Source organism: Molothrus aeneus, chromosome 8 (genome assembly GCF_037042795.1).
Source record: "Molothrus aeneus isolate 106 chromosome 8, BPBGC_Maene_1.0, whole genome shotgun sequence".
In the NCBI taxonomy this organism is placed as follows: Eukaryota; Metazoa; Chordata; class Aves; order Passeriformes; family Icteridae; genus Molothrus; species Molothrus aeneus.
In genome coordinates this window covers 21703482-21726388 of record NC_089653.1, presented here as the reverse complement: position 1 = coordinate 21726388, position 22907 = coordinate 21703482, and the positions used below count along the sequence as shown (strand labels likewise).

General features: G+C 38.7%; 1 protein-coding gene across 1 annotated transcript in view; it reads left to right on the top strand.

The window, feature by feature from the left end:
- The first annotated feature begins 8831 nt into the window (after positions 1 to 8831).
- Positions 8832 to 22907, top strand: part of LOC136559390 (gamma-aminobutyric acid receptor subunit pi-like) — a 45567-nt gene continuing 31491 nt past the window's right edge. The window contains exons 1-3 of the mRNA XM_066554568.1: positions 8832 to 8913; positions 16899 to 16987; positions 22290 to 22393. Of these exons, the coding sequence (XP_066410665.1) occupies positions 16932 to 16987; positions 22290 to 22393 (160 nt within the window). The 5' untranslated portion in view covers positions 8832 to 8913; positions 16899 to 16931. The remainder of the gene's footprint in view (positions 8914 to 16898; positions 16988 to 22289; positions 22394 to 22907) is intronic.

Here is a 22907-nt window from a genome sequence, read left to right as displayed (position 1 = left end):
GATTTGCAGATGCTGCTGCATGCAGCCCATCTGGGCAGGCTTTCTGCCATGGGAGTGTCAGAGAGCCCCGGGCTGGGGCGGGCAGGACGATGATGCTCGTTTGCCCCCCAAAGCTAGGAGGCTGCTGGAGCAGCAGAGGGGATGCGGAGTGCGAGGATGGTACCACACTGCCACCCTCTGCAGGAACCAAGTACCGCCCTTCTTCCAAAGGAGAAGGATCAAAGGAATTTTAATTTGCTTTCAGTGAGTAATAACCAGCCAGTAGGAAAACGGGCAGAACAGAGTAAACTAGAGTTACAGCTTGGGCCAACCCCCCCCCCCCCCTAATATCATGCTGGAGTTGTACTCCAAACCTAAAATATATTAATATACTCTTAGTGGTGTTTTTCTTAAAGCTTGCTATTTTATGTGATGGCAGTAGATGAACTATTTTAAATAATTTTTATTTACAGAAAGTAGAGACAGTGTTCCATATTCAACTCCTCAAAATTTCAATTTTCTAGGCTCACAGCTACCCAATTTTTTAAAGTTGATATATATTTTAATAACTAAACTATTGAACATATATTGCAGAACTGTTTCCCTAAAATTCAAAAAGTTACCCTTCTCTTAAATTCTAGCTGTACAAAAAGTGATAACCTTCTCTTTGTTTGCATTTATACTAAAATTCCTGGAAAGTTTTTTTACTTCAGAGATAAACCTAATGCTTCTTCAAAAACGTCAGCACTTTTGCTATTAAAGTTGCCAGACTTAATTCTAGACATTGTGCAATCATACTGCCATTACAGAGCTGACAAAACCTTAAATACTATTTCACTGTTGAAATTGAAATTACTATTTCTGCAGCTTTGAATTTGTTTTCAATCTTCTTGCTTAAGGAAATAAAGTTATCTATTTGTTATCTATTTGCTGATATCTATTAGCTCCCACCTAATTTTTCTTGAGGCATTGGAACTGGCCAAGGACCATTCTTTAATTTGCTTCAGGTTTGATAATTATTCTCAAATAAATTGAATTAACCAAGTTTTCATGCAAACAAACATAGAAAGAGAGCATATGTTTTAGTACAGATGAGATGAGCTTCCTTTGCTGCAGAAAAAAGGCAGAATCCCAAACCTTCTCTGGTCCTTAAATAGTTGATAGTTAATGATACTTCAGTCATAGGAAAAAGCATCAGCCCAGACTTCTTTTTAAACACCAGAGATTACAGCCATGGGCTAAATAAAGGAACTGTGTTCTCACAATCCTGTTCCTCATAAGTAAAATATTAGACACAATTCTGATGTTCCAGCTGTTTACTGCCAGCCCAGAGGCAAGGGCAGAAGATTTTGCCCAACTACATTGGATTTCCAGACTTTTCTTTCAATGCAGGGTCAGAGCATTCCTCTAGCCTGATAATTAAATTATAAAATGCCTATGCACAACTTCACTACTCTGTTTGATCATAAAGTAACACAAATCAGGCCAGGAGATCAATAATTGCATAACTTCAAGTATTAAAGGATGATTTCTAACCTAAATATCAAGACTTCAGTCTAACACATTGAAAGAACAGAAGAATGCAGGGCAGCATCAGGACAATAAGAGCAACAGCAAAAACAAAATAAGGAAAACTAGCATTTGGACTACTCTAAGCATACACACACACTTTAAAAACCAGGAGCTTTATGAGGCTCTGAGCCTCAGAACTTCACATCCCAAGGACCATTTGAACAAAACTCTTTGCTGAGTTCATTAAAAGAGACATTGAAGATAATCCATTCCCATTTCATCAATTTCTGTGTGATTTTGAATCAATGTGGCATTTAAGATCACTGTTGATGTTGAATTGCATTAACTTCTGCTAGGAGATTTCCATGTCATATATATCTATAACTTCTTTAACTGCCTTTGGCATTCTCTACCACAGATTTGTTTTTTTCTTCGAGTTTAGTAGATTAGAAAGATGATTACATTATATCTTTTGAATTCAAACAACTCCACATGCACTCCTGAAGAAAATGAAAAATGATTTGAGCATTACCACACACTTCTCACCTGGTCTTTTTGCAATTTAAAACTTTTTAGCCCCCAGGATAATGTAGATAACAGTTTTTCTGTAAATTAAAGTCTGGTCTTGCACAGATTAGAATTTTACTTCTGACTTCAACAGGAACATGAAAAAATCTTTTTCATGACCCACATTACAGATATGTTAATATGTGATAACTTTCTTGGCTTCTTTTGAAGTATTGAGGACATGGCTATTTAGGCTTAGGCCTGGAAACCTAGTTCAATATTCTGTATTTATTTCATTCTCTTGCCAATTAGCTCTGTAACCTGCAATTCCAAAGTCAAAATCACAGGCATTGAGACTCATGACCTGCATCTATTACACAAGAGTCAGCTGAGGAGGGCCAGAACATTGGGATACTCATTTCTTTATTGGAATCTGAGATTTTTGCCACTGCTGCTTTTCCCCAGGCCTGCCTGGACTACGTCCCTGCTTACTGCAAACCACAGGAGGCTTTTAATGCTGAGTACATTTCTTGTGTACTCCAAAGAACTGCTGAGGCAGCCACTAAAAATGCACACCACTAATTTCACCCAGATACTTCCAATTTCCCCCTTGTATTACTTCCAGAAAAATCCACTTATCTTGCAGTGAGTGCAAAAAATCTTCTTTTTTTTCCTGTTAATTTTTCCTCCAAATATGACAGCCTTACAAAGAGGCATTTCCAATCAAAAATTAACCTTGTCATCACATACTTAGAATGACTTGTAGAAATTTTAACTTCACCAGCTTATGGTGTAAATACCATTGCATTAATATTTCTAAATAATGATGTTCATACACAGTATATTTATAAGGCAGAAGTGATATTACATTTTAATTGGTTAAATTTAAGACATCATAATTTAAGTGGAATGTAAGAGACTGTTATCCCTTGCTATTATTCTCCTTGTATAATTTTACAGTAAGTGAAAGTCTGACAAGTGCCTATTAAAATACTTCCTCTATGCTTGTACCTAAATTTAAAATGTAAAATAAATACCAGCCAATTTTAATTTTTTTAAAATTTATTTTAATTTAAAGCTGGTAAGCTTTAACAAATATCATTGCTACTACTGAAGCTCACATTTAGTACAAGTAGGAGTCACATTGTGGGATAGTGCACAGCCAACTACAGAAACAGATTATTTCTTAATTTCTTCAGTAAGTTTTGAAAACAGTTAAGAGTACCTTAATAGCAGAAACCATCCTGTGTAAAGAATGCAGTGTTTAAAATTCAAGGGAGAAGCAAAATCAATTATTTCCTTTTACAAACAAAGTAGATTTATTTGCTTTACAACATCCCTAAACTTTGGCTCTCTAATGTCATGTAATATATTGATATAGAGAATAGCAGAACAAACTAAGCCATAAACAGATGTAGCCATGTGGTACACATTCCCAGCACAACTTGATTCCATTTGGGCTGGAAAAATCATCTTTTCTATCAAAGCAGAGTTTTAGTATTCTATCATCAATTATTTTAGTCTTGCTCAGATTGCACAGCAGGTAGGGCTTAGGAAACAAAACTGTGATATACAGAGGAATTAATATATCACAGAGTTGATGATGAAAAGATAATCATTACATGCATGAACTCTGGTGGCATCTTCAGGCAAACTAACCATGGGACAGGAGAAAGTGGCATTTTTCCAAGAACCACTTCTTTGATGAGGAAATATGGGAAAGGTGCAGTCATCACGCCAGCTTCTCTTTGAGGAAAACAACTCAGTCTTCTCCCAGCATTTCAGGTTTATCTCTAGAACTACACAACAGCAACTCAAATTTGTTTGGCTGGGCAGTTAGAGGGAGCTTGGTGCCTCACAGCTTTTTTGGGTCCTGCTTAAAACTGGGGTTTGCCCACTACACCCAATGTATTTTTCTTACTCTATGTGATACCCACATGTGATACTCTCACTCATCATTAATGTCTGTACAGCTCCCTGTGGCAAGGGCATTGTCCAAACTGCTTCTTGGTGTCTCATAGCTCACTTCTGGAAGGCTTTTTTATTCATAGCTGAACATGGTGAAGAGTAAATGCTCCAGGTGAGTAAAAAACCCAAATCCAAATCCTATCAAAAAAGGGGTTTTTAACACTGGGAGACATCCCAGCCATAGGCTTTCACATTTCCACAGTCCTACTGAAAATAAAGTGGAAAACTGTGTATGGTGCAGGACTAGCACAAGCCTGCCTGCTCTTGACAGTTAATCCACCTGGCCTTTCAGACCTTGACAGCATCATGCAAAGAAAATCAATTACCCGAGGTAATCAAATCCACTGTCTTCCCCCCAGCTCTCTCATCCATTTAATCTAATTCTCGAGTATTGACATTATTGCAGGCATAATGAGAGCAAAAGTGCTTCATTAAAGGCAGCACCTGGACATGTTCAGTAGTGTAGCAAGAGCTAACAAAGCTCTGACAAATGCAGCCGGGCTGTTAAAAATAAACTGACAAGTGGTACAACAAAAAATATGTGCTTCTTCAAACAACCTCTAAAGGAATGGTGGTTTCAGGTGAAGGTGCCTTGCTCCCAGGGAGGTTCTGTCCTGGAGTGCTTTGCCACCCCATGGCAAGAGTGGAGGTGAGCAGTGCCTCGAGCACAGCCGGAGCTGGGGATGTTCAGGTGAAAGGTGCAGCCTGGCTGCTGCAGCAGCATCCTCCAGGTGACACAGCCACAGTGCTCAGACTGACAGAGGCTAGGACACCCCAGGTTCAACAAGAATATGCTTTGATCTTGGCATGAGTAATCCTACCGGATGCCAGATGAACATTAAAATAACTCATTAAGCTTCAGTTACTTCAGTGGAAAAAGCAGCAAGCAGTGAAATAAGAAAGGAAGTTCACTTGACAAGTAAAGGCTTATCAAGAGGTGAAAAAATTTTAGTCCAGGATGGGTCTAAAACAAAAGGAAACCATGAAATACTTAATAATAATTGATTTTTTTTATGTGTGACTTTTGATACAGGTAATGCTGTGTGACCAGGTAACAGGATGCAAAAAGAAAAGGCAACCTTAAATTTGAGCCATTTTATATGCTCATTATTTTCCACTCAAATAATCTGTAAGAGCTGCAGAGTATGTAGCCCCCAGGTTACTGAGAATTATTACAATAAATTAAAATTATTACAATAATTTAACTATTCATTCAGTATAAGAAAGTAGACTTTCATGAACAAACATTTCTATTAGAAAATAGACCTTGTATTAGAATGCTAATTGATTCATCCTCTGCTTCACAAAATTTGTAGTAAGAAGATAACTTTATTTCCTGATGAATTCTAAAGGTGGAACACATTTTATTGTTAGTTTCAGTCTTTCAATTACATCCTCTGGGACACAGATTAATGGAATAGAATTGTTACAGTAATTTCAAATCAATACTCTACTACTAGCGGATTTTAAAAGCCCTAAACATTAGCCTCACCTGTTACCTCATTAAAATGGGAAAAATTAAATCAATACAATAGACCAGTGAGCGTTTTCTCCCTCTTTCTTTGCCTTTTGCTTAGATACATATTGTACTACTCGATCTAATTTTCAGGTCCTCACTCAATTCTGCATTTATTCCATACTCATTTGATTAGCATTCCAAGCATTTCCAATTACTTTAATATGTGCAAAATAATATCTAATAAGTGTGAATGTAATCAAGTTAAAAATGGGGACATTTTGATTAATGCTGCACCCCATTTCATGTATCAATGTATTACTTAAGTGGTAATGCTAATGTTGGTTTATTTGTAAGGGTTATGTGTTATTGGACAAACAATTCAAGCATCAAAAAAAAAAAATCTGACACCCAGACTGCTGATCAGAATTTAACATACCTCCAGGAATCCCTGGAATACCAAAAGCTCAATGTGTTTTCTTTTACTCTTGGCATTACAGCTGCTGAAAGCTATTACAGATTACAGTGTTGTTTAATCAGTGCTGCAAATGTTACAACCACCCTCTGAGGTTACAAAATGTAAGGAAAATCCACTAAAAAAACCCAACTTACCCAACATGGGCTCCAATACAGATGCAGAGGACTAAGTGCACAGAGGAGTTAAATAATTTCTCACTGTGGGCATCTAGATTTTTGTTTTCAAGGAATATTCTCTGCAAGCTGTTCTCTAAAACAATTTCATTACTCTCTACCAGCCTGAGGATGGAGTCAGCTGATTTTCCCTGCTGATGAATGACTCTATTGAAAGACTCAAGCTTTGGGTTAATAACTGAGCTGTTCCCTTCTGGGAGTAGCTTAAGGGCAGGACATGGTTTGGTGCCTCAGAGGTCCCACTGCTGCAGGGGGCACAGAGGGGACAAGGGCTGACTCCTGAGGTGACAGGACAGGTTTGTGCATGGGGACAGATCATACCAGCCAGCTGCTCCTGAATTAGCTGGATTAGCACACCCCTTGCTGAGGCTGCACAGCCCCACGAGAAAATTAATAAACAGAGAACCATAGGCACTCTGAAGGACCAGTATAAGCTTTACAATAAACCAGCATAAGTTTTAGTTTTATGTTATCAGGTTTTGCTGACGGCCTTAACATTACAGGCCACAGCAATTAATTTTGAGTGTTTGTCATTTACTTGCTTGTCTCCAGCAGTCACAGCCCAGGTGTTGCTTCAGGTGATCTGAAATCCCAGTGACCACTGCTGCTCAAGGGCTCTGGTAAGAAGAGGAGAATATGCCCTGCCCAGACTTTCAAATGCATCACAGCTGCCTTAGAGCCTTGAAATGCAGACAGGTGCTGAAAAAGAAGGTCTTAAAGTGGGAATTTAATGTTCTCCAGCTGGGCACTGTGAACTGAAACAGGCAACATCACATTGATGCTTTGTGTTTTCAAACAGAATATTTTCATTCTGATTAAATTATGACCTGCAATTAGTGGAAACTTTAAAAAGGTTTTAAGATGTAAATAGGAAGAGATCCCTAGAAATTTGAGGATTTCTGATATTGTGCATTAGCTAAACTTATGCTTGGAGTTCTATTGGGAGTAACAATCAGCACTGTTTCTGTGCCAGTTGCTTACAGAATTTACTTTAAAGCTGTTTTCTCACTTCTAATGCTACAGTAGGCCACATGAGACCAAACTTGCTTATTCTCCCACTTACAGCTGCTCTGTAATAGAAGCAGCCAGGGATTTTATTTCCCACTGGGTTTCCAGCTTCTTTCAGCTTGACCGATGAATGGAGATAAACACTGCACACTTTATGCAGCTAGACAGACTGTTCAAATGAGATGTGGGGGAATTGTCCCAGAGCAGGCACACTCAGCACATATTCTTGACTTTTAATTGGATCAACACTCAACATGTGCAGGAAAGAATGGTTTTTACATTTCTTTAATTTCTCCCTCCTACAGATGCAGTAACAAATAAGAGTTTTAGCAATAACAATAGAAAGGCAAACAACAGTAGAGGAATCTGCTCAATTTTTTGCCATGGAGAGATGTGTTTTCCTCTCCTAGTCTGAGCCTCACATCTTCCCATGTTCTGTTACCTGGGGGGGAGCTTCCAGTGTAGTCACAGCAGATAAGTGACATCAAATAGCCTCTTAGGGCAACGTGTCTGTAACTAGCTTTAAGATAAAGTCAAGAAAAAGGACCAAGGGTAAAGGTTTTAAACTGAAAGGAGGTAGATTCAGACTAGATAAAGATGACACTTTTATGGCATTGGTGAAACATTGGCACAGGTTACCCAGAGAAGCTTTGGATGCCCCATCCCTGGAAGTGTCCAAGGCCAGGCTGGATGGAGCTCTGAGCAACCTAATACAGCAGATGATGTCCCTGCCCAGGGCAGGGGGTTGGAATTGATGACCTTTTAAGGTCTTTTCCAACCAAAATAGTTCTATAATTCTGTGAAAAAGCAAACAACATGTGCTTACTTCTGATATGAGCTGAGACTAGCATGTTCTAGGAAGAAAAAACAGGGCCGGTACTGCTAGAAGATACAGGATTGAAACCTCTCAGCCTTTCCCTTCCTCAAAAGTCATTAACTCTTTAATCCCAAAAAACAGCACCAGGATTGAAACTGAAATAGTCAAAATCATCTTCATTCCCCTGTTTCACACCTTGCTCCAGTACCACCATATTTTACTACTGGTGACAGCATCAGGTAGGGTTTGGTGTGTTCCTGTTATCCCTCTCATCCACAATATTGTCGTCACAGGAAATGATTTCTGACAGCAGATGTTAGATTCTGTCTGAAGTGGTTTTTCCTAATGCAACTTTTGTTGGTAATCACATTTCCTAAGTGGTTTCCCTTATCCTAAATTTTGTAGAATGGTGTTTCCCCAGAGAAAGTACTACCTTAGTCTTTCCAAAAACTGCCAACAGGTCCTGAAGCGAGAGAGCAGACAGGAAAACAACATCTGCAAAACGACCACCTTTCCCTTTTGGAAAGACTTGAACAATGCTGCTCAAAGGCGCCCAGAACATTTCCACACTAAATAGAGAACAAGGGTGCAAGTTTCTACCTGGGGTTGCTGGGATGTGAAAATTGCAAGAAGAAAAACCGAGACAATCAGCGGGAAGCGTCATGCAAGCTCTGTTAGAGAGGTACGGCAGAAATTAGAAGCCATGGAAGCGCTGCCCCGACTTTTGTCTGTCCGGGATCCCCCGCCCCTTCTCTGTCTAGCATCCTTTCCCCCGGACACGCTTGAACCTGAACAGGGGTGCGAGCGAGATGAAGCAAAGGAGGAGTGGCAGGGAAGGGGCAGCGCTTAGAGGCTCCTGTGGGGGCTGGAGCGAGCGGCAGCAGCAGCAGGGCAGCGTCCATCGGGAGTGCCGCCCCCGCCGGGCCGTGGGCGGGCTCGAACCCGCGGCGGGCGCAGAGCCGGGCCGGCTGCCAGGCTCCACCAGCGGCTCCTCCGCCCGCCCGCCGCGCTCCAGGTAAGGCGCGCCCGCCCCGGCACCGCGGCTCCCTCCCAACCTCCCCCTCATCCCTCCCCCTCCGCTCCGTTAGCTTTTATAGTGCTTTTAAAAAAAAAAATCTATATTAGTGCTTCCTCTCTGAGGTATCGTTAAGCTGCTGGATTAGAATTAGAATAATCAATTAGAATAACTCAAATTTCAATTAATAAGTCAAATCGAAGATGTGAGTGTCTCCCCTAAATAGCTGCAAAACCTTGCTCTTAAAAACAGTGAGTGAGAGTGGAGAAACTTCTCCAAGAAAGATAACGTAAGAGCCAGCTCCCGTTTTCCACCCCTATTCCTCATCAAATCTGCATCCCACCTCAAATTAATACATAGATGAACAATGCACTAATAGTTAAAAAGGTGTACAAAATTTAAAGTAGATCACATTGATTAAACCTGTTGTTAAGCACTGACTAATGAAGAAAGGAAATATTTGAATTTAAAGAAGCATTTCATTTCTCTAGGAGGCTTTTTTTTTCCTAAATATTAAAAAAAATTCCTGTACACACAATTTCAATGGCTATTCAAACTTTATAAACAGGATTCTTAAAGGTTGTGCTCTATCCTGAACACTCCAGGTAATTCTAATAACCTGTCACAGGATAAAGCTAAAGCAGTTTGTGCTGAAGGCAAAGGAAGATCCTGCAACAGGCACACCCTTACAGATTTAACTAATCTTCCCACGTGGTAGCTGGGGAAAAAAATAGGAAATATATATTTTATTGGAAAAATGCCTCTTGCTTTCAAAACCCCTCATGCGATTTCCTCTTAGACCAAACTCCTGATTAGTTTGAGCTCAGCTGCACCTCTCAGTTGGAATAACTCCTCTGACCTCAACCTTAGCAGGTACAAAAGCTTACAGCTGAGCCCAGGACACTTAACTTGGACAACATTCACATTTTTTCATGGCTGTACAATTAAAAGCATTATATCCTGTGATTATTATTTGCAAAAATATGTAATTCTACTGAGTAATTTTAATTTTATTTGTACCAGTTAATTTTGAATACAAAATCTTAATAGATTTTTAAAAACCAAAACTGCTCTGAAAACTGATTTTCTCCTTCCCAGTCTTTCATCCTGCTGCGCTGCTCATAATGGTTAGTTTGTAAATCACCTGGTTACAGACACTTAACAATTCACTAAGGAATTTGAGTCTAAGACCTTGGACCCAAACTGAGAAGTAGATATTTGGTGACTAAGAAAAAGGAAGTTTTGTCTGGAAGGTTTCAGATATGCATAACAATAATCAAATCAACAAAAGTCTATGATTCAAATTCATAACTTGGATGGAAAATAAGGGGCTCAGCTCGGGTATATTCCCTTCCTTCTTCCACTTTGTTCCCAAACTAACAAGAATTTGGAACTGAAAACAAAATGAATTGCAGACCAAGGGGCTGTTCTCTGTCATAAATTTCAAAGGCACATTGCACAACATTCACTGAGGAGAGAAGATGGATGTGACTGATGGTTATGACCCTAATCTGCTCCTGCAGGGCCCTTGTTTTTCCCTCAGAGGGAAAAAGGGACAGAGTGCGATGTCCCTCATTCTCCCAGGCCAGAGGCTGCACGGAGGGAAACTGCAGGAGCCTTTCTTGGGTCCTGGATGGTTTCTACAACGTGAGAATGCTGAGCAAAGCTCACAGTCATCATGGGCTGTGTGGGGAGACTTGGCCCCAGGTTAATGGCTGGAAGATTCTAGATCTGCTAACTCTCATAGGAACAGTGATTTAAACTGGCACAACAAAGACAGGATTTCATTCGTCTTTCCAAATCAAGTTGTTATTTTCTTAATCTGAACCAACATATCCTGTCCAACTTTTTGGGTTTTCAACTATTTATCTTAATCCTATCTAGGCTGATAGTGCCCAAACAAAACTGTCTCCATTTTGCTATAGGCGATAAAACCACATTATTTATCCTGGTCTGTGTAAACAGTGAAGGTTTCAGTGCTGCAGGAGGGCTGTGTCTACCTTCAGCCCACACTTGTGGGTGCCCTATAAAATCCTGGTGACCTAAAGTGCTCACCAGGCAGCTCTCAGGGCTCAGAGGGTCAATGGGAGACCACCCAAGCCATCAGTGTTTGCACCTTCCTGCGCAGTCAGAACCTTCCCAAAGGTGTCTTTGAGGTTTCATCCATCGGTTGCAGCCTCTGAAGGTTACCTGCCTCTCTGACCCAACTCAAACACATTCATTCTTTAAATTGCACAGAAATCCAGGGCCTCTTGAAGCTGCTTGGGTGGGCTCTGAATTCCGACTCTAAAACTGGTGTGGCAGAAGGTAATCCCCAGTTGTCTGTGGGAGGACCTTGGAGTGTTGACAAGCACCTTAAAAAGCCAGTAAAGGTCTCAGATTTGAGATTTGGACTTTGGTACAAGAGGACTCAAACATCTGCAGACTTATGTAGAGGTCCTGCTGCCCAGATAGCAGAACTGAGATGCACAGAGCAAAAAGTTTTATGAAGTCTGTATGCACATAAACCCAACCATTAATAACCCCATAAACCTCTGATTTCTTTGGGTAATTACAAATGGCAGTATTCATCAGCCATGACTCAAACACCACTAATATGCCAGACTTTTGAGTGTCAGCTATCTGAATTCATATTTAGGAACAAGGTCAGATAAGTTACTTAGTTCTCTGCCTTTTAAAACTAGAAAATATCCTGTGGGGCACATTTTCTGTAGATTTCTCAGTAGATATAAGCAGAGCTTGTAATGAGCACTACATTTAAGCAGTCACAATGAACATGTTCATTTCTTACAATCTATTCTGTGAATGTTTATTACTGCATCCATTTCTGTACATTGCTGAAATCTTTCAGTTCAGTGTTAGGCTGGTTGGGAGCACGACATCTGGCACTTGCTGCATGAAGGTAACTCCTAGAATTGTACTGTCATCCTAAGCACCCAGTTTTTATAAATCTGAAATTAATTTTCCAGAAAAACAGTATAATGCTAACAGCATCCTTGCCAGTTATTTTGCAGCTAATCCACAATATGTAGTGTATTTAAAATGCACAGAGTGAAAACAACAACAGATAAACATATAAAATAATCCTATCATGGGTTATGTAACTTACTCTAAGGCTTTGATGTTCATGAAATTGATAATACAGGGAACTTGGTGAGAAATAAAGACCTCAATCCAGGGCACCAAATGTCTCTCATACACTTAATTATGTAAGTATTAGCAGCATACTGCTAGTCCCTACTCCTTTGGTGGCTAGAAGTGCTGATACTAAAAATTTTAAGGCTGTAACAATAGATTTGTTTGACTTTGATTCTGAACTTCCAGTGTATTTTGAGTATAGTGATTTTACATATAAACTTGTACATTATATGGGATATTGAAGTAAATCACTGAGTTGTTGGTTATGTAGTCTGAAATCCTGCTATGGTAATTTTTTAAAAATAAATATATTTGTCATGCTGATTTGTTTGAGATAATTTTAAAGACTCACGTGTGATGCTTATACCTATATAAACAATTTCTAATTATGAAATTTCAATTACAGCTCATTTTGCTATACCAGAGAAGAAGTTTTAATTTCTGGGGCATCTTAAATTCATTCCACTCATTTTACACTATGAGCTTCTGTTGCTGAAAAATATCTTTGACAAAAACATCTCAGAGTGCAGAACTTGAGAAGAAGCTTTCAGACTGCAGCAACTTCCCAAGCTTTTTCATTGAGAAAATGACACTTCTCTTGCCTGGCACACATAACAACTATTGATCAGAAGATCATAGCATAACTGCACTCCAGTGTTTCACTTTGAACTATTGGCAGATACAGGAGCAATAGAGGCCTAAGAGCCCTTCAATTGCTGACATAACACTGTCATAACAGATGGCCCCTGTGCTGCCCCTCTGCAGAGAAAACACGACAAGACAGCTTCTTTCTATGGGCCAAGTGCATCCAACTCTGATTACTTGCCCAAGGAGACTTGCATGGTTTTGCCCATGGTAGGCAAGATCAGATGTGCCTAGGGTTTAAAAACAAGCTAGCTGGTGTGCCAAAAGCCAGTTGTCAGCCCCATAACAGGGTGCCCCTTATAATAGGATGGAGACATATGCATTTGTCCACTTTCATCAGTCAATTCCCCAGTTAGACCTGGAGTTTTGCTGCCACGGGGTTTTATTCCTTCTTTTTAATTTGCTGCATTAAAAAAAACCCTTCTTGATACTTTTCACTCAAGCTGCAGTCTCTGCAGTATTAATCCTAACATGAAAAAAAAATTTGAATGTGTGAAAATTTTGCGTTTCTTTGTCTTTTGGGGAGTGTTAGGAAGTACCATGAAACTGCAGCCATTATAGGTGGACATGCAGATTAACCCAAAGACAGATATCAGATATCATGGGTATCAGATATCACTTTATTCCACAAAGTGCTTTGTCAGTGACTACTGTCAGTCTGTTGTATGCAGTTGACTTTTCCAAGCTGTAGTGGTTTTGGCTGGAGTAAATTTTCTTCAGAGTGGCTGGAATGGGGCTGTGTTTTGGGTTTGTGCTGCAAACACAAGTGTTGGTATTTCAGGGATGCTTTAGTTACTGCGGAGCAAAGCTTGCACTGGGTCAAGGCCTTTTGTGCTTCTTGTACCAGCCCACCAGTGAGGAGGCTGGTGTTGCAAAAGAAACTGGAGGGGGCACAGCTGGGCCCTCTACTTCCAAATCTTACCTTGTGACTGCCTTCCATGTACCCTCTCCCTTTCTCCCATGGAGTCCTCAGTGTTTCCAGCTTGTTTCCAGCTTCCCATCATTTCCCCTCCAACTGGTTCATTTTGATCTAACAAACAGGATGAAGTCAAGAACAGATAAGCTCACAGGTTAATTTGCAGTTCCAGTAGACAATGCAAGCAGAGAATCCAGAGCAGGGGAGGCAGCTTTACTTCTCTGGCACTCTGGGTGAATCCCTCCTGAGTTTCTCTCTTCCTTTCAGTCGAGCACTTAAAGGCACTGCCATTCAACAGTTTGGATGTGGAAGTAAAATGCAACTGTAAAGCTAATTCAGTTTATACTCTAAAACCCACCATCTGCTTTTTATTTTAAGATAATTCTACATGCAGTTTTAGATGCCTGCAGTAGCAGCCATGGGAATTCAGGCATATGGCTACTACCATATGACAAAGTGTATTATCTAATAATTTCTAGTCTTTCTCATGCATCCACTTGTGCATAAGGTACTCAAAATAATAGGCATCTTATCCTTTAATTCATTCACACAAAATTCACTTCCAGTGAAATCTTTGGATATTTCTACTACCCATGCCAGCTGTCTGCCTCACCCCATTTCAGCTCAAAGGTTTGTGAAACTTGCATAATTCACTTTTCCTGTCATGCTGAAGATAATAAATAACTGAATTCCCATGAGAAAGTCAAAACATTGGATGACATTTTACAGTCTTAATCTGATCTGAATAAAAGTAGAAAAATGTTGTCTCATCATATAAGAATCTTGGGCAGATTTGTTACCTTCACCTCAATTAAATTTTTAGAACAAGATGTGTCAATATATGCACAATAATCTGGACAGCATGCAGTCTGTTTAGTTAAACCAAATGGCTCAATATTCTATGCAGAAAACAGGTTATGCTTATTTTTCTAGGATGGGAGGAAAATATTATGGGTTTGGCTGAACTAGAGTTAAACCAGTAGTTCCATCCATGTATGCATGCAGGAAGGAACCTTGCTGTGAATGTGTAGCATTTGATAAAGGAATGTGTGACAGGAAAGGTCCAGATGTGCAAACATGCCAAGAGAGAGGCTTTTCAGCAGAACAAGCCCCCTAAGAAAGGGGTGGCAGGGAAAACGTGTGCGTGCACGCAAGCATGTACACACATGCGGCAGAGATTTATATCCAACTTAAGTATTATCTGTGAAACAGCTTAGGACTCCAGCAGTTACTCAGTTCTGTTCCGTGGCTGGCATGCAGTGTCTCTGCAGTGAGGGCAGGCCAGCTGACATGGCAATTAGATCTCTTGGTTCGTATTTCTTGCACAGAAGTAAGAGATCTTCTCCCTTCTATTACCTCCATGCTCTCTTTTTCTGAGCATACAAAAGCAATCCATGTACCATAGGATGGATTTGACCTTTGATGTGTAAAAGACCACAATTCTCCACCCCACCCTCCCATAAAATTGCTACCTTGGATGTTGGTTAAGAACTGAAGGTAAATCAGTTCCTTTAGAAAGAAATCAGTAAATAAGCTTGCTCCTTTTCATCTTTAGTACTGTAAAAATGAAACCCAAACAAGTACAGAAATATCCATAGGTTTCCTTAATCTCTTTATAAAGGATCTTCAGTCGTATTAGGAACTCATAGTAGCAATTCAAAGGCTAAATATAAAAGCAGCTTTTTGAAGTACTTATGAAGTCAGTAAGAGGCTTTTTATTTTTAGCATATTTTCCTGTGAGATAAAGATAATGAATGTAGAAAGCATCCAAACCCAAAATGAGATACGCAAAAGAGATCCCACGATCTGCACCAGGAGTGCTACAGAATCAGCATGTAGAGAGCAATGTTCTGACAACACCATCTGCTCATTTGTTCTGTTTTTTCCTATTACCAGCTCTCTTAATGTCTCATGCATGATTTTCTGTGGAAGTCAGGAGGAGTCTATGATTTATTTTGACATTAATATTTACCAGGCTGGTGTATGCCTAAAGTAGCCAGGATGCTGAGAATGTTTGCTTGTTTAAAAAGCCATTGAAATGGTTTTCCTTTTTCTTTGGAGACATTAACAAGTTATTTTGTCACTTCACTGTTACATAAAAGTCATATCCCATTCACATGACATTAATTTAGGTAAATACCACTAGTTTTGCTTTTACTAGAGCTGTAGACTGAAAGAAAAATTACTTTGGTTTTTAAAAAGCTTTCTGGCATTTTACGCTGGTCACTAAAGAACAGTGAAACAAAGTTTGAGGCTGTGAAACTTGAAGTTCTTTACTATTAGCAGATTAGTGGGAAATTGAAGTGCAAGATATTCCTGCAAAACTCATTCTGGACACTGAAAATGTTATGCTTGATTGTCCCTTCGTGAAGCCTGAAAAAGATATTTTATTTGCATTTATTAACATTGAACAATTGTTTTGCAGATTCTGGGTAGGTAGTATTACTGACATGTAGGGTTTTTTTTAGAGTTTTGAAGCAACTCCTACAAATAAGGTTTGTGTACTCTGCTGAAATACAGCAAAAGTGTGCACAGTCTGTGTATTTCAGATCTGTTGCATGACTGCATTATACTATGGATTGATACTCTTTTCATGCAGAAATAGATTACAGAGCTGACAGATTTCTTAAAATAACCATTATGGATGTGAATCATACTGACAAAAGCAAAGAAATCCCATTCAGAAAAGACATCTTGCCTCAGCCAAACATTCTCATGAATGTTATATGATTTATATACAAAGGATTTTTTAAATTGCTAGGCATAGAAGCCTAAAATTTCATTTTTTCTCATTAACAAAAAGACTACCAAAGTTATGTACCAGTGGTATTGAGCTGTGCATGTACCAGGAGGTTGCTCTTATATAGCTCTGTGTTCTAAGGTGGGGTCATGTATTGTCCCTTATGAAGGGACACTGGTATGCCAGAGATGCACTCACAAGCATGAATAGCAGAGACAAAACTCAATGCTTGCAAGTCTCCTGCACAGGATGACATTATCTTTCACAGCAATTACTTTTCCTAATATTTAAAGGACAGAGGCTTAAATGAAAGAGCTGTAGTATACTGGAATGCAGCTTCTCTTGGTTAGTTAAATTAATCCTGATGCCACCTCTTTTTTTTCAAATGTTGTGATTTTTAAAAAATTGATGTAGTTATTTACTAATATATTAGAAGAAGTTATTCAAGACACAATATCTTTAGTGTTTAAAACCTTTGGAAAAATTCATGTATTAGAAATGTATATGTGCTGTAAAACATTAACTCTGCACCTTTTGTTTTTTTAGGAGCTACAGGAACTTCTGAAAGAATTTGTGACAATGTACAGTCTTAAGTGCTGCAGACTCAGAGCCTTTTTTCTATTGCTGCTCTATAGGTAAGAAGTATTTGCTAAAATAGTATTTTTTTCAATATATTATTGTATCAGTTAGTTTATAATCAACTTACTTATAATTAGAGACCTATCTGATGAGGTAACAAAGTAAAATCTTCTTGGCATTTGAATCTTGTCTCTTACAAAAATTAAAGAACCTGGGTATTAACAGGAACACAGGACTGAGCTTCATGAATTTCAGTTGCGTTGATTAACATATTTTTTTAATTGGAAAGAATGATGAGGGAGAAAAAGAATGGAATTTATGAAGCATAGGAACCCTCAAATAAAGGATTACTGGGTACAAAGTGAGTACTGTATCAGATGGTTAACAAATTCAGATGGGCACATGGTCCTTGCCTGGAGCATAGTGCCTTGCCCTAGGACAGAAGCACACAGTCCACCTAGATTTACTGCAGGCTTGAGATAGTAAAATCATCATTGTGCACTAAAAGTAGAGTATCTTAAAAAGCATTACCTGTTCTAAACACTATTTTCTTATTCTCTGTTATGAAATTGTGAAGTCTTTAGGAAATCTGAGTTGCAGTATGCTGGAAAGTAAAAATGATCTCTGGCTACACATAGCCCTTCTTACAGTACAGCTGCCATGACAAAAAAGTATAGAAATGGAGCACTTAAAATATATTCCTTCTATAAAAATGGGCAAAAACTTTCTTTAAGTAATTCCAATAAGAAAATGTAAGCACGGACAGGTTAAACATTCTCATCACTAGTTTCATCAGAAGTATTTAAAGTCTGTGAGCCAGTTCTTTATCTAGAATTGCCTAACCTACTTCATCTCACAGTAGATTCCTCAGGGGAAGATTCTATCTGAGCTTTAACTCAGGTGGGTGTGCAAACACTCATTTAGATAAAGCTTTCTCTTAGTAGTGGGAAAAGGTGGAACAGTCCCCTGAAAATAAGTTTAAAGCATCAACCTCCCCCACCTTCTCCATTCCTATAGAGGGGTCTTTGTACAAAACATGCACTTGCTCTAATTCCACCTTCTTTCCTCATCAGCTGTGAATTGCCATGCTATAATGAGCAGATGACTCATGGCTTAGCCATAATAAAACACTGCTAAAAGACCAACAATTTCAGAAGTGCATAAAATAACAAGAAGGCAAAATTCCCCCAGGAGCTCAGCCTGTGGTACACATTTCATTAATATCAGACAGACTTTGTGAATGCTCTTACAGCTTCATCTGGCTGTGAGTGTCCAGAAGCACAGGGGGTTCATTCCTGAGTTCATCCATGGGGTAAGTGCACACACAGCACCTGTGTGAGTGCCTGGGTACAAGGGCACAGCATTGAGCTGCTGTGTCTCTTGTACCCAAATCCAGACACAGGCTGAGAAGCAGCTCTGACCCTTGGTTATCTCACACACAAGATGATGCTTGGGTACAAAAATGCATTTTTCCAGTGCACAAATCAGGGAGGGTTAGTGAAAGTGCTGTTTAAAACAAAAACTATCCTGCTTGGCACTGAAACAGAGAAATATTTCTAAACAAAACCCGAGGGCTGAGGAGCACCCAAAGCAAGGGCCCTGATTTTTTGCCAAGTGGTCCCTTAGATATTCCACTTGGAAAAGCTCTGCCTAACATGTGAAGAGAGTTTCTTTTACTGAATAATTTACAGTCAGTAATGGTATGGGGTTGTTTTTATCCTTTCTATCTCTCCCTGCCTGAATGACACCTCTTCACTTCACTTAACATTAAATTATATTACAATCACAACATGGCCCCCTTTTTACTATTAAAATCTGTATCTGGGGAGTTTCCTGGATGATTTCTTTCCCAGATTTTTTTTTAAGTAGTAATGAAAAAATTGAGGAAAACTGATCGTTATCAGGAATCAGCTTAAATAAATGTATGCTATTTGGTCTGAAGAAGGGTTCTCATTTGTGCCAGATAGGGTGTTTTTAACATAAAGAATGCTAGTTTAGGTTTATGGAATCAGAAACAGAACTCTATGAAAGTTCTTTTTTTTTTTTGCCTGAGCTCAAGAGCATTTATGGTGTTTCACTGTTTGTTCTTGTGCCTGGTAACATGATGCTAATTTCAACCTCACCATTTAACAAAAAAAAAGAAGGTGACAGTACTGTCCATTTCAAAGCAGAGAATTAATCAGTGATGTGGATTTTGCTACAGTTAATCTGCAAAGACCATATAAATCCCCATATCATTGAGCAAAGGTATGAAACCAGAAATAACAACTTTATTTGCATCTGTAGCCCCTTCGCCTGTCAGTGAATTGCCTGCAAAAAAGCTTTTTTTATTCTTGTTTTCCTGGAGGGAGTGTTTCAAAAGCTTGTTCAAACTGTATCTGGCATTTTGTTTATCTTCTTGCAGTTCTAAGGTGTTTCTGTCTCTTTCATACTTTCATGATACATATCTTCTGACAAAAAATAGCCAGAAAATAAATTCTCGTACATGTGTCTAGACTATACTTAAGCCTAAATAAATGATACATACTACTGTTTAGGGCAAATGTTCCTTTCTCCCTTCCAGTTACCCCATTCTGTTAAGACACTAACTTGAAAGTACCTAAATAACAAACAGTTGTTGTACCTTTCAAGTTTAGCCAAACCCAAAAAATTCTCAGTTTTTGAGTGTAAGAATTACTTAGAAAAATAAACAATTAAAAATCTGCTTTTATAAAAGCAACCAGAGGGCATTGAACCTGATGAGTTAAAGCATTTATTATGCACTGACAGCCCAGAACAGATAGATATTCTAAGCTGAAAAATAATTATATGCTCAGGTTTTTTTCTGTAAAAGCCTCTTCACGCCTCAGTTGCTGGAACAGCTGTTGCAAGACAATTCCAGACTTAAATACATGCCAAGGTATTTCACATACATTAAGAAAATGGAGGAACTTAAACAGCTTCCCTTAACTATGAAACATAAATATAATGGCAAATATTGGTTAAAAGAGAAGCTTAGATGCATTGATGAGAAGATCCAGATGCAGAAGTGGAATGAGTCTGAGCTTTATCCTTTGTGAGTGTGTGCAGCTGTGAGCTCACCGTGCCTGAGCTGGGAATGGAGCACGTGAATCTAAGAGCACTGTAAAGGTAACAGGGCACCGTCCCTTGAAACCCAGAAACCCAAACTGCTTAGGGCACAGAACCTCTGGAGGCTCCTTATCTCTCACCACTGACAATCTGCCTCTGAGTGTCCCCACAGTCAGCAAACTGCTAACAGCACACACTCGCATTTGGGAGGCCTCAGGTTCCTTTCACTTGTTGGCTTGCTCTGCTAGGACTTCTCTAGGGTTTTGTGGCCAAACTGCACACAGGGGACCATGCCTCTTCAATTCACAGCCTCAATTACAGCACAACAGCTTTCCCAGGCTTACTTAACCATAAATCTCAAAAGACCAGTGATATGAGGCTACACATCATGTGTTAAGGAGGAAAATTATGAATTATCACAGGTCATTTAAGGAAAGGACTTCCATAAACATTTTAAAGATATATTTTGGAAAATAGAGTTAATGACAATGAACCAGACCACTCTGCAGTTGCATGTTGATTGGCAGAATAATGATATACCCTAGCAGTAGAAATGAAACAAGTTTTCCTTTAACATTTCACAACGTGTAAAACTTGTTCAAGAACAATCCAGTAAAGCTGTGAAATTAAGCTCATGCAGCTCACTGAACACTTAGCTAAAATTTATATGTAAATTACAAAAGGAGAGATATCTATTCCAAGTGCAGTATTTAAGAAATTAATTACATTCAAATGCATTTCCAATTTTAACACTTCTTTGCAACATAAAACTGGCCTTCTTATTTATAATCACATCTCAATTTAACATGACTCTGTTTATTTCTTTAGGAAAAACTTACAGGAGAAACTTCCCTTATTTCAATGCTGGCATTACTCAAGGGTATACTTAAGTAACAACATCATTCTTTGGCAATATAGAAATAAAAAACAGGGAAAAAATAAAGGAAAAAAATGAGAACATTTAAATAGCTAAGATATTTGTGTTATAAGGCAGCTAATGAAAAACAGCTATTTCTGTGGCAATAGGATCTGGTGAATAAAAAATTATACAGCAATAGCAGCTTTTCAATCCAGTGGACACCACATTTAAAACCACAGTGTGATTTGGCCACGTGCATTCACTGAGGTCATCTTAGCATGTAAGCTTTTCCAGTTTAAGATACTGGATTATTCCTGGTGTCTCAGTGTCCTGACAAAACAACTCAAGCTTTCTCAGAAACAGCAAAATTAAAATGAAAATATCAAGCTTTGGAAAGCTCCAAGAGACCCAGAAATATAATGCAGAAGAGAAAGCAAGAGTTTTCAGGAGCAGCTCCAGAAAGAGCTGAGACTAAGAAATTCAGTGAAGATTTAGCACTTTAAGGGAGACCACAAAACACTGGTAGCCCCTTACCTAATGGTCTATGCTTAGATTCTTCTCCCTAAGAGCAAATCACTACAGCTCTTGCACCTCCTGTTGGAGAGCTGATCATTTTTAGGGGCCAGTAATTCCCAGAGCAAGGATTAAAATCTCCAGACCTTCTCCTGGTGTTTATGTAGGTGTCTGTTCTCCATCAGCAGAGACAATGCCTCTGCCAGCTGGGCTCACTAAGGCAATTAATTATTTGCCTCTCACCTTCATAATTCATACCCCACCTTTCTCAAATCATTGGGAACAAGTAGCTGCTGCCATCTGTGCTGTAATTTCTGAAGGGCACACCCTGCTCAGGGTCTGGGGGTGCTCACCTTTGGGGTTAGGTGGAAAGGGTTTGTAATTATTTATAAATCACTTCTATGGATTGTATTTGTAGCTGTTTCTGAGCAGAGGAAGTACTTGAATTCTCATTATGCTTCACTGATTTTGCTCAACAGGATTATTTCTGTAGCCTGTTTAAAATTGTGTTGTGAAAGCAGGATTTTAAGAATGGTTTTATGCACTAGTCTCTGAGGTTGGTTTCTGTCTCTGAGACCTAAATATAATGTATTTCATTATGTAAAAAGAAGCTTTATTTTAAATGATGAAATAAACAACCAGCATCCCTTCCACATTCCTAGATTATAACCATAATGCCTTGTTTACAGATGAAGTATTAAAGAAGATTGTTTCTCAGATGGAATGTTAAGAAATAATAGACTTTAAGGTATAAAAAGAAATAGACTAAGACTTTAAGGTATAAAAAGAAAGAATAAACTCTAAGGTATAAAAGATATTTTTTTTCCAATAAGAGACAAATACAGATTATGAAACTTGATATTTTTTTTATTTTTATTATGTCCTTTTACAATATCCTCATTTTCAATTCCTTTTAGGTCCATGCAAATTCCTGAAGCTGAAGGAAAAAGTGAAATTCTACCTCCAACAATACAAAAAATCATAAAAGGGTACAACAAGTATCTACGTCCATTTTTTGATAGTAAGTAGAAAAGCTTTTTCAATAAGACTGAGTCATAATGTGATGTCTAAAATTCAGCAGTGAGAGTAAATGGGTTTTTCTGTACTTTTTTCCTCTGATATCTGCCAGCCACTGATCTGATTATATCTGTTCTGTGATATAATAAGATAGAGTTTAATAGCTTTTGTGGCCCAAGGTGAAACTTGTATTTTCCAAGTATTTTCAAGCTAAACTTCCAGACTGTTAGAAAACTTGACTATCATTGTATGTGTGTCTTCATGAAATATGCTGTAACATCTTACCTATTTAAAAGTGTAATTTCCTCTAATTTCCTAAATAATAACTATAAAAAGCTTTGATTAAGGATTTGAAAGCTTAATATATCAAGCTGTTCATAACAGCACAGGCAAGTCTTGTTACTATGCAAAGTACTATATGCCTCAGCTATAAGATTGCAAGATAATTATTTAATAAATGATTCTTGCCTCAGGTCTTATAGGTCACTGAACAGATTTACTGAAAATTGTGGGGGGAA